This window comes from Euleptes europaea, chromosome 11, assembly GCF_029931775.1.
Source record: "Euleptes europaea isolate rEulEur1 chromosome 11, rEulEur1.hap1, whole genome shotgun sequence".
NCBI lineage: Eukaryota > Metazoa > Chordata > Lepidosauria > Squamata > Sphaerodactylidae > Euleptes > Euleptes europaea.
Window position 1 is genome coordinate 15,733,930 of NC_079322.1, and position 16,244 is coordinate 15,750,173.

The window sequence follows — 16,244 nt, forward strand, 5'->3', positions numbered from 1 at the left end:
CCTTCTCCAAAATATCCCCTGTGCAAAATAATTTGTCAACTTTTCTAAATGAGATTTACAGCCTGTGGACTTACATTTTAAAGTACTACTTGCCCTTCTCTTGTCCCCTCTTCCCTGTTTTCAATATATTTGCACTTTTTGTTAGGATTGGAACAGCAGATCCTTGGATTTTAGATATCTCTCTATGCACTTGCTACTTTCCATGGCCCTATGACCTTGCTGTTTATATTTCCCCATACCTCCGGGACCACCTCTCCTGATATACCCCCCAAGAGCACTTAGCTCATCTGGAGAAAATCCTCTGGTGATCCCTGGCCCTAAAATAGGGCTGCCAGGTGCCCGCTGGTGGTGGGCAAACCCCTGGCAATTTAGCCCTCTGCCTGCCGACCACCTGAGGGTCGGCGGGCAAACATGCACACGTGTGTGCATCCCGCACGTGTCATTTCTGGTTTAGAACCGGAAGTTCCGCCTCTCAAGGGGCCTTATACGTCTTAGTTTGAGTGGTAAAGGGCCACTTTACCACTCAAACTAAGAGGTAAAGGCCCTTTGCGAGGCGGCACTTTCGGTTCTAAACGTCTAAGTGACGAGGAAGTGACATGCACGGGATGCACGCTTTCCGACAACAACCTCCCGCCAGAGGAGAGGAGGGACCTGGCAACCCTACCCGAAAAGCATCCGGCTGTCCTCAACCAGAGCCAGGGCCTTCTTGCCTCTGGCCCCAGCCTGGTCGAACGCTATGCCCAGTGAGGTTCAGGCCCTGTAGGATCTGGAACAATCCTGCAGGGCCTGTAAAACTGAGCTGTTCTGCCAAGCATATGGTTGAGGGCAGTGACGTATTTTCCATCTGGCTGGTCCACCCCCTTCTCTCCTTTTCCTTCTTTCTCCATCTCTGTTATTTCCCACAAGTAATACACATTGTTATTGATGCTGGTGTTATGTTATTATTATTGTTGTGTTTTATGTAACGGTGTACTGATTTTAGTTTTAACAGGTTGTGAGCCGTTCTGAGCCTGTCTTGGCCAGGAAAGGGCAGCGTAAAAATCAATCAATCAAACAAATCAATCAACCAACCAACCAACCAACCAACCAATCAATCAACCAACCAACCAACCAACCAATCAATCAATCAATCAATCAATCAATCAATCTCCATCATAAAAGGTTTGCCTAGTGAGGATCCACTCGTTTCATCTGGCAAAAGTGGGTTCTAGTCCATGAAATATCCTGCTGGGATGAAATTCTGTTAGTCTTCAAAGTCAGCCAGCCAGTCAATCATTTATTATGGTCACAGACCAGAGTAAAACATGCATGAACAGTGGCGCTGTGTGTGTGTGTAAAGTGCTGTCAAGTTGCAGCCGACTTATGGCGACCCCTTATGGGGTTTTCAAGGCCAGAGACGAGGGCTGCCAGCTCCAGGCTGAGAAATACCTGGAGATTTTGGGGGTGGAAACTGAGGAGGGCGGGGTTTGGAGAGGGGAGGAACTTCAAAGCCATAGAGTCCAATTGCCAAAGTGGCCATTTTCTCCAGGAGAACTGATCTCTGTCGCCTGGAGATCAGTTGTAATAACGGGAGATCTCCAGCCACTACCAGCCACTACCAGGTGATTTACCATTGCCTTCCTCTGCATAGTGACCCCAGACTTCCTTGTTGGTCATTTTGGTTGCAAGAAGAACCCATCTGCCCCTCTGAAATTATTATCAATTGAGAATAACTTCTGAGATCAGAGGGGTAGGGAACGCTGCACCTTTTATAAAAACCACCCATGCTAGAGAATCTCAAGGTTTCATCTAATTCAAAAATATGAGACCAGATGATGACAGGAAGTTTAATGGCATTCTGTTCTCCTGCTGTTTGAGCTCAGCTTAGGGTTGCCAACCTCCAGGTACTAGATGGAGATCTCCTGCTATTACAACTTATCTCCAGCCGTTAGAGATCAATTCACCTGGAGAAAATGGCCGCTTTGGCATTTGGATTCTATGGGATTGAAGTCCCTCCCCTTCCCAAACCCCGCCCTCCTCAGGCTCCACCCCAAAAATCTCCAGGTATTTCCCAACCCAGAGCTGGCAACCCTAGATCAGCTTCTAGTTATTTGGAGAAACACTGCCTCTGAGCCTGGCAGTTCTGTTCTTAGCTATTTCTGCTGATAGCCCCTGACAGAGCAATCCTTTGGGATTTCACCTGGTTCTTCCTCAATGCCACCTAAATTGTTGTTTTCTGTTGCCCCAGAAGGTCGGACCAGAACCAACGGGTTGAAATTAAATCAAAAGAGTTTCTATCAAGACATTAGGAAGAATGTTCTAACAGAGCAGTTCCTCAGTGGCACAGGCTTCCTCGGGAGGTGGTGAGCTCTCCTTCCCTGGAGGTTTTTAAGCAGACGCTATATGGCCATCTGTCAGCTATGCAGATTCTGTGACCTTAGGCAGATCATGAGAGGGAGGGCATCTTGGCCATCTTCTGGGCACTGGGTGTGTGTGGGGGGGAGTAGTTGTGAATTTCCTGCATTGTGCAGGGGGTTGGACTGGATGACCCTGGTGGTTCCTTCCAACTCTATGATTCTATGAAATTCTAAATTATTGCTAATTGCACAATCTGTAATGGCAACATCGCAAAAATAGACACATGTGCACTTGTCACATCCAATGACCTATGCATATTGTTCATGATTTTTCTTCCACAGTGTGGGTTAGTGGTTAGAGTGTCAGATTAGGATCGGGGAGACCCAGCTTTGAATGCTCGCTTTGCCACTAACGTTTGCTGGGTGACCTTGATCCTACCGCTCTCTCTTGGCCTAACCTACCTCGCAGGATTGTTGCTGTGAGGATAACATGTAGGTGGGGAGAAAAATGTTGTAAGTTGCTTTGGGGTCTCTACTGGAGAGAAAGAGGGTAGAAATCCCTAAACAAATAAATAAGAACCTTCTATATAGCAAACACAAAATATTTGAAGAGGATTTCAGATCTGTGCAAAATTAAAGAGAAAATTTTTGTAAACAGAGACAAATCCTCCCTCATGTCGTTCCTCAGGTTCTCCTCCCCCCTGCCCCAAGAGCGGAATTTTGTGGCGACTCGTGGGCCGCAGTGGGAAAGTGAAGGCAGAGAAGTTCTGTTCTGCTGATGGAAAGTTTAGACCGGATGCAACCCAATTATTTTCTAGTTCAACGAGTGGTCTTCATTGCCGTTATGCTGAACCAGCTTTGTTTTGCTGGATTGCTTTCCCAGCTAGCAGTAAGACAGCCTAGGAAATGCCATTCCAAGAGGGCCAATCCAAAGCTGGACTCCTGCAGGACAGCAATTGTCTCATCCCTCTTCCTGGTAATGCCTGACCTACTTTATTGTTTTAAATTTGACTGCTGCACAGACCTCCCGTTTACCTGCCCAGGTTGGAACTCATCCACCCCTAGCACCCAGTCTTCCCACTCCCAAGGAATTGAGGAGCAGGAGAAAAATGATGCTCCAGGAATTGTGCTCTAGGAATGTCTACTAGTCTCTATGGTAAAAACCAAAGGTAACCTACAACATCACCTGGAACATTCTCCCCAAATTCCACCCTCCCCAGGCACTATTCCCCAAATCTCACAGCATTTGCTGAGGCACTGTGGCGAACCCTACCGCTTCGCTGAGTTACCAGAGAGTCTGCAGGCCATACCAATATCTCTTTGTGAAACAAGGTATTAAAACATCCACACGTGCACACACTACTGGCAAATAGCTACGGAAACATTCTGGATCTGTGAAGCTTCAGTTCTCTTTCTGCATCCCTGTTATCTACTCTTGTCTTTAAAGCAGATTTTCATTACAATTTAACATATGTTCCGCGTAATCTGTAACGTCATATCAGACGGGAGGCTTCGAAATCCTTTTTAGCATCCCGTCAGCGCTATCCCAATGAGGTCTCTGCACACTCCGCCACCAGGAATCCCGGCACAGTCAACCAGTCTCTTGAGGCTTCCAGGAGAAAATTAGTTTTGAATAATGATCCCTGTGCATTCGGAAGGTACAACTCTACCATCTGGACTATGACAACAAAACCCCAGTTTGTCAGTGATAAGGAAGAGAGATGTACAGGAGGGGAACTGTCATTCTCCGGACAGCACGTTGATCCTTCCAGCAACTACGTGACTTCCATAATAAGGGCACTTATCGATAATGCGGGTCGTGGAAGGAAAATGCGGCAGGATTTTTCTCTGGCAGAAAGGGTTGTGACCCGTACTGTTTTCTAAGTTCTTCCCTCCCTTACCACAGCACAAGTGTCACTTCATGTCTCTCCTCTGACGTGTAAGACAAGTCAGGAGTTTTTGTTTCAGAGTAAACCTTTCTTAGCCTTTTTTGTTTTGTTTTTGGTCTTCTTCCAAAAGCAATGGAATTAACAAAAAGGGAAAAAAACATCGACCTTAGTGAGACAGACAGAGAACCTAAACGTTGAGCTGTAAATTTATACAAAATACTGATATTGTTTACTATATAGTGTACACTCAATTAAAAATACTAGGCCCCAAAATTAGGCTGATCAATTAAAAGACTCTAAAAAGATAGTTGCTAATTTACAAACATGGTTGATGATTAGGGTTGCCAACCTCCAGCTGGTAATCAGAAGAGGCTACAAGTGCTCAACAGGAAGGTGGAACTCAAGCAAAATTAGCACAAGCACAAAGGCCAGCCGTCCACCGTTACCAGGAAAGTACATCTTTGTCTAAATGAATTCTCAAGCACACGGAAGAATTTGAAGCTTGACAAAGCCGTTCATGAAATGGGAAATGTACCGGAAGCCCATTGCGTTTTAAATGCTCCGTTGCTTTTTTGACATGTTAAACGCTTTGTGTTTCATGTTAATTGTATGAGCTTATATGTATATCTTGTTTGATGTCAACTGCAGTTGCATGGTTGTCGTTTGACGATGCAGATCATCAGCATATTCTAAGTGTGGAGTTTATGTGCCAGATATTTTGGCCTTTGTACTTGTGCTCATTTTGCTTGAGTTCCAACCTCCAGGTGGTGGCTGGAGATCTCCTGCTATTACAACTGATCTCCAGCCGATAGAGATCAGTTCACCTGGAGAAAATGGCCACTTTGGCGATTGGACTCTATGGCATTGAAGTCCCTCCCCTCCCCAAACCCAGCCCTCCTCAGATTCCATCCCATAAGCCTCGACTAGTGTCCTAATGTAAGCTCTAGTCCTGCGGCCCCATTAAACAGAGTTCAGCAGACAACCAATCCACAAAAGCAGTTTTATTGGGTAGAATCGACAGGTTTCAGAAGCCGTATTCAAAAGGACACTAGTAAGGGTCAAAGGCAAGGTACACAGCATGTATGGAAGAGCAAAAGGAGATAACCGGTTACCCAGGCAACCCCCCCCCCTCCAGGAGGCAGGGAATTTGGCGATTCCCACAGTATGGGAATCTATGAAGACTAAACACGGGGCATAGACTGGCCTTGGACAGAATAGCACAACAGCACCTGGAAGCAGCACAATCGCACTACCGCATACCATCCTCATGGCCTGCTCCTGACCGTGAGCCAATTTAAATGGTGAATATTCCAGACTTTACACCAATAAGGGACAACAGGCCACACAATATATAAGACAATTCCTTCTCAGCATATCTTTATATGTATTTCAGGACATGTTTATAAAATATGGAAATGCATGTATGACCACTGAAGAAGGCCCCTTAGGCCGAAGCGCGTTTGGTTGTCTATTGGTCATTTACATATATTTATGATCATCAACCATGTTTGTAAATTAGCAACTATCTTTTTAGAGTCTTTTAATTGATCAGCCTAATTTTGGGGCCTAGTGTTTTTAATTTTGTGTACACTATATAATAAACAGTATCAGTATTTTGTATAAATTTGCAGCTCAACTTTTAGGTTCTCTGTCCTTCTTCCAAATGCAACCATGAATTTTCAAAAGGGCATACAAATGCCACCTTGGGGCAGCTCAGGTAGGGTTGCGCAGGTCTCCGATGAGAAACCGTGCTCGTCTTTCCAAAGCTCATTTTGCTTCCCTTGAAACTCCTCAGGGGTTTGCCTCGACAGAAAATTCCAAACGTGTCTCAACATGTAGTTTTCAGTGAGATCCGCTGGCAGCTCTCTGGCCCAGAGCGGTCCGGCAATATGTTGATTTGTGCTCCCCCTTTCCTGAGCTGTGGGAGCTGTGAGATAAACTTTGTTTTCAATTACCTGTAATGTCTTTCTAATAATCGGTACAGGTTGAGTATCCCTTATCCGGAAATCCGATATCCAGACTGATCTGAAAACCTGAGCCGGCATGCAGGCATCACTCACAGGCCCTCGGCAGCCCCATTGATGGTTCAATGTCCAGAAAATTATTTAAAAATATTGTTTAAAATTACATTCTGGCTATGCGTATAAAGTACGCATAGTACTTTATATATAACATAAATGAATTTTTGGGTTTAGACTTGGGACCCAACCCCTCATGACATCTCATTATGTATATGCGAAAATTCCAAAATATTCCAAAATACAGAAAAATCCGTATCTAGACTGGTCCCAAACAGTCTAGATAAGGGATAATCAATCTGTATCATAAACAATGGACAGACTCATCAGAGATTACAAAGGTGCAAACCAAAACCACCGAAACACCAAATACAAGGCTCAAAAATAAGAACAAACCTGACTCCCCAAATCTAAATCAGTTCACTTCTGGCTGGATGCAAACTCAATATTCCTTTGCACCTTTACTGGCAGGCAAGAAAGATTCATATTCCAGACTCCTGAAAAACCAGCTGCCCATTGTCTCCCTCCCATGGTCATACCCACTCCTAATCAGGGGCCCTGTGCCTGGCAATCCCAGAAGATTTTGGAGGTGGGGCATCGGGAGCAGGAACATTGTGTGACACAGTGACATCGCTTTTGGATAATGGCCAGGAAGCGAAATCACCATGTTGTAAGATGCTCTAGGAATTGTCCTATGGTAAAGACCATAGAGATTGGGGAAATTCCTAGAGTGCTGAGGATGCAACAGCAGGAGATGACGTTGCCATGTCCATGACACCACCCCTTCCCAATGTTTTGCAAGAAGAGGCAAAATGGGGGAGAGTAAACAGGTGGTAGGTAGTCCATGGAGGGGGCACTCTGGTAAGCCTAGGCATAAAAGAGCAACCAACAATGTTGCCCTTTCCCAGTATGTTTTGATTTTAGGACATTTGTTCACTAACAGTCGTATGTGACATGCTCCACACCTGGGCTCCTTTCCATCAGTTTGGTTCTCTGCCTGGTGGCCACTTGTCCAATCTCTTAAGGTCTCAGCTGTGGAATGGAAGGTACTTTGAAGTTCACTCCATCATCCTCAATTCCCTGGCTTGCTCTCCCACTGCCTGAAGCAATCACTGGCTGGGTCTTATCGGACTCTCTCACTTTTAAAGGTCAGCCATTAAAGGGGGTGGGACCTGTCTCTCGCAAGAAGGTGGGCCTTCCCCCGAGAGTTGGAGACCTAATTGCCAACAGGTGCCACCTCATCCTAACCTGTTTTGACCATGTGACAGCCATCCCTTCTGATAGGGAATGTAGTCTTCTCCCTGCCTCCTTCCCTCTGAACAGTCAGTGGGGTTCCCACCACAGCCAGAGCACAGCCATCCAGCTGAGTAACCAGCCACCCCTCCAGGGGATCACTCCCACCCCTCCAGTGAAAGCCAGGGTACCCTTCCCCCATGATTCAAAGAATGAAATAACCAGCTTTCATTTCACAAAAACGCGCATGAACATATGTTATGTTTAGGCCATAAATGTCAAATGTATGGTCATAAATGTTGCCTGTAAACTGTAAGGTCCTCAAAATAATTTACAATACAATTCCAGCTTCTTCTTACAGTCCCCTCCTCAGTTCTGTTACCTCCTACAGAGCGTGGTTTTAGCACTATCCACTCATTCCTGATAGCTTACCACCTATCTCTCCACTCCCATCATTTTGTACCTGCTTAAAGAAAACCCATACCATTAGAGATTCAAAACAGATAAAAGGAAGTATTTCTTCACACAATGCACAGTTAAATTGTGGAACTCCCTGCCCCAGGATGTGGTGATGGCTGCCAACTTGGAAGGCTTTAAGAGGGGAGAGGACATGTTCATGGAGGAGAGGCCTATCCATGGCTACTAGTCAAAATGGATACTAGTCATGATGCATGCCTAGTCTCTCCAGGATCAGAGGAGCATGCCTAATATATTAGGTGCTGTGGAACACAGGCAGGATAATGCTGCTGCAGTCGTCTTATTTGTGGGCCTCCTAGAGGCACCTGGTTGGCCACTGTGTAAACAGACTGCTGGACTTAATGGACCTTGGTCTCCTCTAGCATGGCCTTTCTTATGTTTTTATGTTCTGTGATCCTTCAACGGTGCCATCCTAAGCAAAATTACAACCTTCTCATTACATACAGTGGTTTCAGAAGGGTAGAACTCTGCTTTTGATGGCACTGCATTGGAGTTATGTCGCCCCAAACACACATGTGCATGGAAAAGTCACAGGGCAGAGTAATGCTACAGATATTTGCACTGCATGCCTACACAATATTTGCAACTCTTGTTTGGTGCCTCACAAGTGTTCATTCTAAGCCGGAAGAAGAAATGTTGACTAGAAAGTATATAAATAAATAGCACACAGAGTCATATTTGAATTGTACTTCTTGCTCAGCGTCAACATTAACTAGGTTAGTTAACGAAAGCTTTTATGTTCTTACAGGTAAGCCTTTGAGCTCCTGTGATAGCACTCACAGGAACTCGGCTCTGCGAGGATCCTCATATTATTACTGTGTTCCAAGAGGCTGCTCTTCCACAGTAAACTAAATCTGAAGTCGCGGCAAATTCACCTGGGGGATGAAATTGCTTCTGAATAAGCAACAGAGGCTTCGGCCTCTTTCCTGAGTCAGATCATCTGTATTTTAATCTTGCTCACTGACAGTCAAGCAGTTCGTCTGCTCATTTGGAGAAAAGAGGAATAAGCCTTTAAGGACTGCTCATCTGTGCTGTTTCAAAGCAGTCAACTGCAGAAGCTTGTGGGGGATTTATTTACTCATACACCATGCAGATAGTTATTCCTCAAAGAGCTGGCAGGGACATCCTCTAGGATAAGGTCAAGGGACCATGAGGAGCTACAAGTGGCTTCCGTTCAAGGCTTTGCTAACAAATGAAGTGGTCCTTTCAGGAGCAAAGCTAGGATGGCGATGCCATTGGACTCCCTCCATATCTTTACAAGATTTCTAAAAACATTTACACACTATCTAGCTATAATGATTACTTCCCCTCCCGCCGACTGCTTTGTGCAGCCACTTGACACCCAATTCATTTGTCATGCAACTTTTATGCTCTAGCTGAATTGCCTGAACGCCTACTGTTAGCAGCCCAGAGATCAAGAATCCATCTGGTGGGTTTCCACACACTGATTGTGAATTGCTGCTAGAGACTTGTGGTCTTTTGCTGGCTACTGCGAATATCAGGAGTTATGTCAAAAAATAATCAAATCCTACATGCAGAGGACCTATACTGGAACCATACAGGACAGGGGGCTTGCAAAGCTGGGTTGAAATTAAATCAAAAGAGTTTGGGCTAAACATTAAGAAGAATGTTCTAACAGTTAGAGCAGTTCCTCAGTGAACAGGCTTCCTCGGAAGTGGTAAGCTCTCCTTCCTTGGAGGTTTTTAAGCAGATGCTAGATGGCCATCTGTTCAGCAAGGCTGATTCTATTACCTTAGGCAGATCATGAGAAGGAGGGCAGGAAGGTTTGGATCAGTGTTTGGCTCTCATGGCCCTTTCTTGCATGCCCAGGGTAGTGCCGATCGCCACTTTGGGGTCAGGAAGCAATTTTTCTCCAGGCCAGATTGGCCAGGGATCCTGGAGGGGTTTTTTTTGGGGGGGGGGGAATATCTTCTAGATGTGGAGTAGGGGTAACTGGGAGTGCGTTTGTGGGGGGGAGGTAGTTGTGAATTTCCTGCCTTGTGCGGGAGGTGTGACTAGATGACCCTGGTTGCCCCTTCCAGCTCTATGATTCTAAGTATTTTGCATCTTTATCCTGCCCACGCTCATTGAATGCTTTTTTAATCCATTAAATGATAAATGAAAACTCTCGCTTACCGATCAATTATGGCGCACATGTCGATGCTGACATTAGCGAAGTTTCCCAGCTTCCCTTGCTCCACTGCGTGCAAGTCCACCAGCTGATCGTCCACATGAATAAGCTGCATGCAACCTTGGAAGGAGAGGTGAAGAACAGAATGCTCCAAGCCATTCATCTGTGTCAGGAAACCTGTTTTAAAAAACACAGATAAAAAGTGGGATGGGGTTATATCTAACGGTTTATTCAAGCATTTTTATGCATAGCTCCTTCAGGATCGCATCCTCTTGTCTTCGTATGCCTCCCTCAAAAATTAGCTGCAATTTTTTTAAAAAATATGCTGTTTTCAGAGAAGGAGATAGAGGGAAGATAATAAAATGTGGGTGATGGCTTTGTGGCATGATTCACAGCCACTGGTTTTGACTCAAGATGCAAAACACACTAGAAATGCAGTGGTATCTTTAGTAAAGATTTCGTTCTGCTGATCGGACCAGTGTCGCATGAAGCCTTTCATATTGCAGCTGCAGGACACAATGGGGAATACCCACTTAGGGGTTATATCCGTTAGATATAACCCCATCCCACTTAGGAAAAACACATTACAGTTTTAGGAAATAAAACAGAACAGCATCTTCCATTCTTCCATAACCTCATATATCTAATAGTTTTTCACAACATCCAATAGTATATATAGAAATAGAACATCAGCCATTGGTCCTCTATTATAGCTTATCTTCTATATAGATTTCCCCTTTTCTGCTGAGGTCCTGCTACTAAGCTACACAGCTGTTTTCCCCAAAGACCAACGGAATATAACTGAATATCTGTTGACAGCTGCTAGACCAGTATTTGTAAGATACTGGAAATCAGATCTACGTGCTACCTCTGAAGAGAGGATTCTGAAATCTAAGGACATCTTTCTCCTAATCCAACTGACATATTTAAAGAAAGGATATGATATGTCACAATTGCAAAGAATTTGGAAAATATTTCTTGTAAAAATATAGTGTCTATGCCTATGTATACTATAGCGCAGGAGTGTCAAACATACGGCCTGGGGGCTGGATCTGGCCCCTTGAGAGCTTTTATCCGGCCTGCGAGCCAGCCAAGGCAGCCACACCCACCCACACCACTCTCGATCTAGGCTGGCGAGGCATGGCCCGGCCTGACCAAGTAACATTTATGCAGTATTTGGCCCTTATAACAAATGAGTTCGACATCCCTGCTATAGCGTACTAATAAACCTTTTTTCTGCCAAAAAAAGAAAAGAAAGAAATAGAAAATTAGCCCCTCACACTCCAGAAACAAGAAACAAAGAGCCACATTTACTTGCTATAAGCAGGTCTGCACTTCTTTACTTGAGCGTTGGATCCAACCTGTTGGCTGATTTAATCAAATGATGATGACAGAGCACCATTTTGTGCTCAGGTCACCATATGCCCAGAAGGTATTTCTTGTGCCTGCCAAATTGAAATTGAAAACAGAGCAACTCCCATTCGTTTCAAGGAGGCTTGCGACAGAAAACCTCCTGATGGATGGTGTCTTTTGCTGTTATTGGGCATTTCTTTACATGTCCGTCTCTCAGCAGAGCAAAGCAGATCCTGCAGGGCTCTTTCAAGTCAAGAGAATGTGCATATTCTTACATAGGTTTATAAACCATAAAGTGGGGTCCATAGAGTTCTCCCAGAACTACAACGGATCTCTAGACAGCAGTTCCCCCAGGGAAAATGGCAGCCTCAGAATTTGGACCTTATGGCATCTAGGGTTGCCAGTCCCCTCTTGCCATCAGCGGGAGCTTTGGTGTGTGGTGTGTGTGATTTGCAGCATGCAGTGAACACAAGAAATAATGTCCCTTCCAGGGTAAACTCAAAAGTGACGGGACACTCTAGCACCTTCTTTAAAAAATTCTATGGAAACCATAGAGTTTTGGAGGAATATGCTAGAGCATCCCTGTCATGGCCAGGTTTGATTGGGATGCTCTAGCACATTCCTCCAAAAACTCTATGGTTTCCATAGAGTTTTTAAAGGTACATGCTAGAGTGTCCCTGTCACTTTTGGGTTTGCCCCAGGACATTATTTCTTGCACACCCAATGGCAACAGGGGATCTGGCAACCCTAGATGCCATAGAGACAAAACTCTCTGATGCTGCCATTTTCCTCTGGGGAACTGTTGCTCTATGGCTTCCATAGAGTTTTTGGAGGGATGTGCTTGAGCGTCCCCATTGCTTCCAGGTTTATTTCAGAAGGGATGTTATTGTTCCGCCCTTTAGCTGGCCTGTTTTCCCCACCGGCCAGCTGAGGAGCAGCGGGCAGGCCTTCTGTAATGCCTGAAATCATTATATTCTATGGGAAATGTATTAGAAATGGATTCTTTGATTTGAAATATATTCTTTTTAATCAATAAAGTATAATCTGCACTTATGAATATGCCAGACTCAGTATATAAGAGTTGGCATCCATTATAAAGTCATACCAAGCACACATATGTTAAAGGGCTTGAGTATAAGAGGCCCAGCTTTGCTTGTTAGAAGTTAATTAGAGAAGCTATAGAAGATCTTAGTATGCTCTCATAAGCTGCCCCCCCCCCTCCCTCTTCAGGCCAGCTAGGAACACTCCCTTAGTTAGCCTTGGCAAGTGCGAGGATCCAAGATAAGAACTTCAGTAGCTTAGGATCAAAACATAGCAGCACCTGACACTGAAAACTCTTCTTGCTCATTAGTGGACATGAGATCATAACTTTCTCTGCAACGCCTTCAATGCTGTTATAGGCTATTCTAATTTAGAGGTCCCAAGTATTGGGCAGTTGGGTCTTACGTGTGTATTACGCCTCTGTAACCACCCATTATCGAAGTCTATATCCATGCTTGCAACCCTTTGATGTGTGTGGAAATTGCTCTGCGCTTTAGGCAATTTTCACCAGCTTTTTGTGTATTGGCCAATAAAAACAAACTGCTTTGAATCTTCAACTTCCTTGGAATATCCTTCAGTAGTATAAGAGAGGAGTCTCCTGCTGACACTGGATTTTCATAATGAATCTTCATAATCTTATCTTTAACTCTGGTGTCATAAAACACTATCATCAAATCTCTTGGCTTAGATCTTCTCATTCTAGCAGGTAATGGTATCCTATATATTCTATTAATGGCTTGTTTTAATTCTTGTTCATCTATCTGAAATAAGTAGGCCAAGTTTGGTATTGCAGTTTCTTTATTGTCTCCCATCATATCTGGAAAGTTGCGTATACGAAGATTGGTCTCTCTCACTCTCATCTCCATCATTGCCATTTGATTTTTTGCCGCCATCTGATCAGTTTGTATTGTTTCAATCTGTTTTTCTTGGCTTGTTAATTTTTTCTTTGTGTCCTTGTGCTCATCCATCACTTTCTTAATTGATACATCCATCGCTTGCATATCTGTCTTCATAACAGTCATTTGAGTTTTTACTTCTTTCAAGTCTCCAGTGACCACATCCAACTTCTGATTAATAGCTTGGGATGCTTGACCAAGATTTGTCATCATAGAAGTCAGCTGTGCCATCTGTGTAGACATCTGTTCAAACTGTTTATTTGTTGCCTCAGTTTGTTTAGTTAGCATATCCTGTAGCTTTTTTTCCATGGTCGAGGTTTGTAAAGAGTCCCTTAGTTTAGTATAGGCAGGGCTGTGTAGTGAGCCAGAGCGGGGTCGAGACATTTACATTCAAAAAAAGCTGGTAAAATACATGTCCACAGACAGGGCCTTTAAGGTGCTGATTAAAAGATGATAATTCAAACATCAGCCTAATAATTTTTTCGGGTTGAAAAGAGTCGAAATTGACTTTAAAATTGCATTTTAAAGTTTTGAAATACCAGTGAGTTTTTTCGGTCGCTCTAGATCGGGTTAATCAGGAAGTATACCGGAAGTTGCAAGTGCTGCGGACCTTCTACCGCCTCTTCTCGATGGTTATTCCTTCAGGAATGATTTCAATGTAACTCGAGTGCGACGCATATTCAGTCCCACAGCTACTTCCTGTTGTTTTAGTTCCGATGATAGAGAGGGTGTTATAGAGAGTCTTCCGTTCCAGGCGCTCCCTTACTACAAACGTGGCAGGAAATTCTTTTCGCCGGAAAATCAGGAAGAAAGATCACCCTCCCCTTCCCTCGGACCTTCTCATTGGTGATAGTTCTTGTCAATCTAAAAGGTATCCTTCCGACTCTTTGTTATGGTTTAGGCTGATCAATTTGATAAAGGTCCTGTCGCTAATCCCGATGACTAACTCAGATCAAACTTTTTCAGTTCGAATTAAGGAGGAATGGGGGTCTCAGAAATGTTCTTATCAGTAAGTAGACGCAGAGTTCTTTGTACTCACTTGGGTGTCAAGAGGTGAGGTTCTTTTCTTTATATAGTCCTTATGCTGGTAATAAGGTGGTGGAGGGTAGAGCTTGAGGCCAGAGTTGCGTTTTGGCGATGTCCTTCCCTAGTGCCCTCGCAGGACCGGCGTCCAGGACTCCGAGGGGCTTAAAAAAGCCCCCTCAGAGTACCTAGGAGGTCAAACCGCGTTTGCGGGCTGCAGGGAGTTCCTGCTTTCCAACCCACTTGCAAGGGTCGGATTGGGGTATCTATGTACCCCAGAAATAACGCAAACTTGGATTTCTCCCAGGACAGCCTGGGGAAATGGAGTGCTCTCTCCAGCGGCACCACCGGAAGTCCAGAATTAGTATATAAAGACAATGAAGGAAGAATTGTAATTATCAGAACTAAAATATTGGGACAAAGGACAATAGTGGTTGGAATTTATGCACCCAATGAAGGGAAAAAATCCTTCTATGAAAAATTACACGATTTGATAGTCCAGCACGCAAAAGACCAAATTTTATTGATGGGCGACTTCAATGGAATTATTCTCCCATCTCTGGACAAAAAATCAAAAGCAAAAGACATCAATGATGGATGCTTGCCTAAAACTTTCTTTACCATGGCTTCAGAATTAGAATTACAAGACATTTGGAGAACAATGAATACAACAGCTAAAGAATACACCTTTTATTCAGCAAGACATGATTCACACTCCAGAATTGATATGATATGGGCCAGTAAATCAATTTTCACGCAACTACGTAAAATTCATATTTTACCTAGAACTTTTTCTGATCACAATCCTGTTACTTTTGATTGGAACAATAAACAAGCATTTAGATGGCGAATGAATGATAAACTTTTAAAAGACAACAAGATACAAAAGGAATTACAGGCTTTAATGAAAGATTTTTTTGAAATTAACCTTAATGGGGAAACTTCTTTGAATACAGTTTGGGATGCATTCAAAGCTGTTCTGAGAGGTTTTATGATACAGAAACATTCGGCCTGGAAGAAGACTCAATTGCAATTTACAAACAATATACTTTGGAACTTACAAAATTTGGAGCAGAAATTGGTAACGGTAACACAGGAAGAGGAGAAAAGAGAAATTCAAATAAAGATTTCTGCATCTAAACACCAATTAAATTTGGTAATAATGGAGGAAATGAATAAAAATCTGAAACTTGCTAAACAAAAGTATTTTGAATATGCAAATAAACCAGGAAAATTTTTAGCAACACAACTGAAGGACTCATTCCAAAAGAAGATTATAACAAAAATCCAAACTGTTAAAGGACCAGTTTACTCAACTTCAGAAATTCAGAAAGAATTTGTTTCATTCTACTCTAAGTTATATCAGAAAGAAAATACTCCAAAACAGAAAATAGATAAATTTCTAAACTCAATACAGATGAAAGCTTTGTCAATGACCCAGAGAGAATGTATTGAAGCTCCAGTAACAAGGGAAGAAATACAAGAAGCAATACTGAGACAAAAAACGGATAAAACACCTGGACCAGATGGAATTACTGCATTATTTTATAGAACATTTAGTGACAATTTAGTTGGATTTTTTGGCTCACTTTACAATGCAATTTTGGACGAGGGAACATCCCCGGAGACTTGGTCACATGCATTTATATCATTGATACCCAAAGAAGGAAGAGATCCAGAAAAAACATCTAATTACAGACCTATATCCCTGTTAAATGTGGACTACAAAATTTTTGCTTCGGTTTTGGCATGTAGGATAAAACAATTTATTAAGGATCTTATACATGAGGACCAAGCAGGTTTTATACCAGGAAGGCAAATAAAAGACAATGTAAGAATTTTACTAG

General features: G+C 43.4%; 1 protein-coding gene across 1 annotated transcript in view; it reads right to left on the reverse strand.

The window, feature by feature from the left end:
- CNTNAP2 (contactin associated protein 2) overlaps positions 1-16,244 on the reverse strand; it is a 744,578-nt gene that overhangs the window by 498,743 nt on the left and 229,591 nt on the right. Inside the window, exon 8 of the mRNA XM_056857035.1 lies at positions 10,090-10,261. Within this exon, the coding sequence (XP_056713013.1) occupies positions 10,090-10,261 (172 nt within the window). The remainder of the gene's footprint in view (positions 1-10,089; positions 10,262-16,244) is intronic.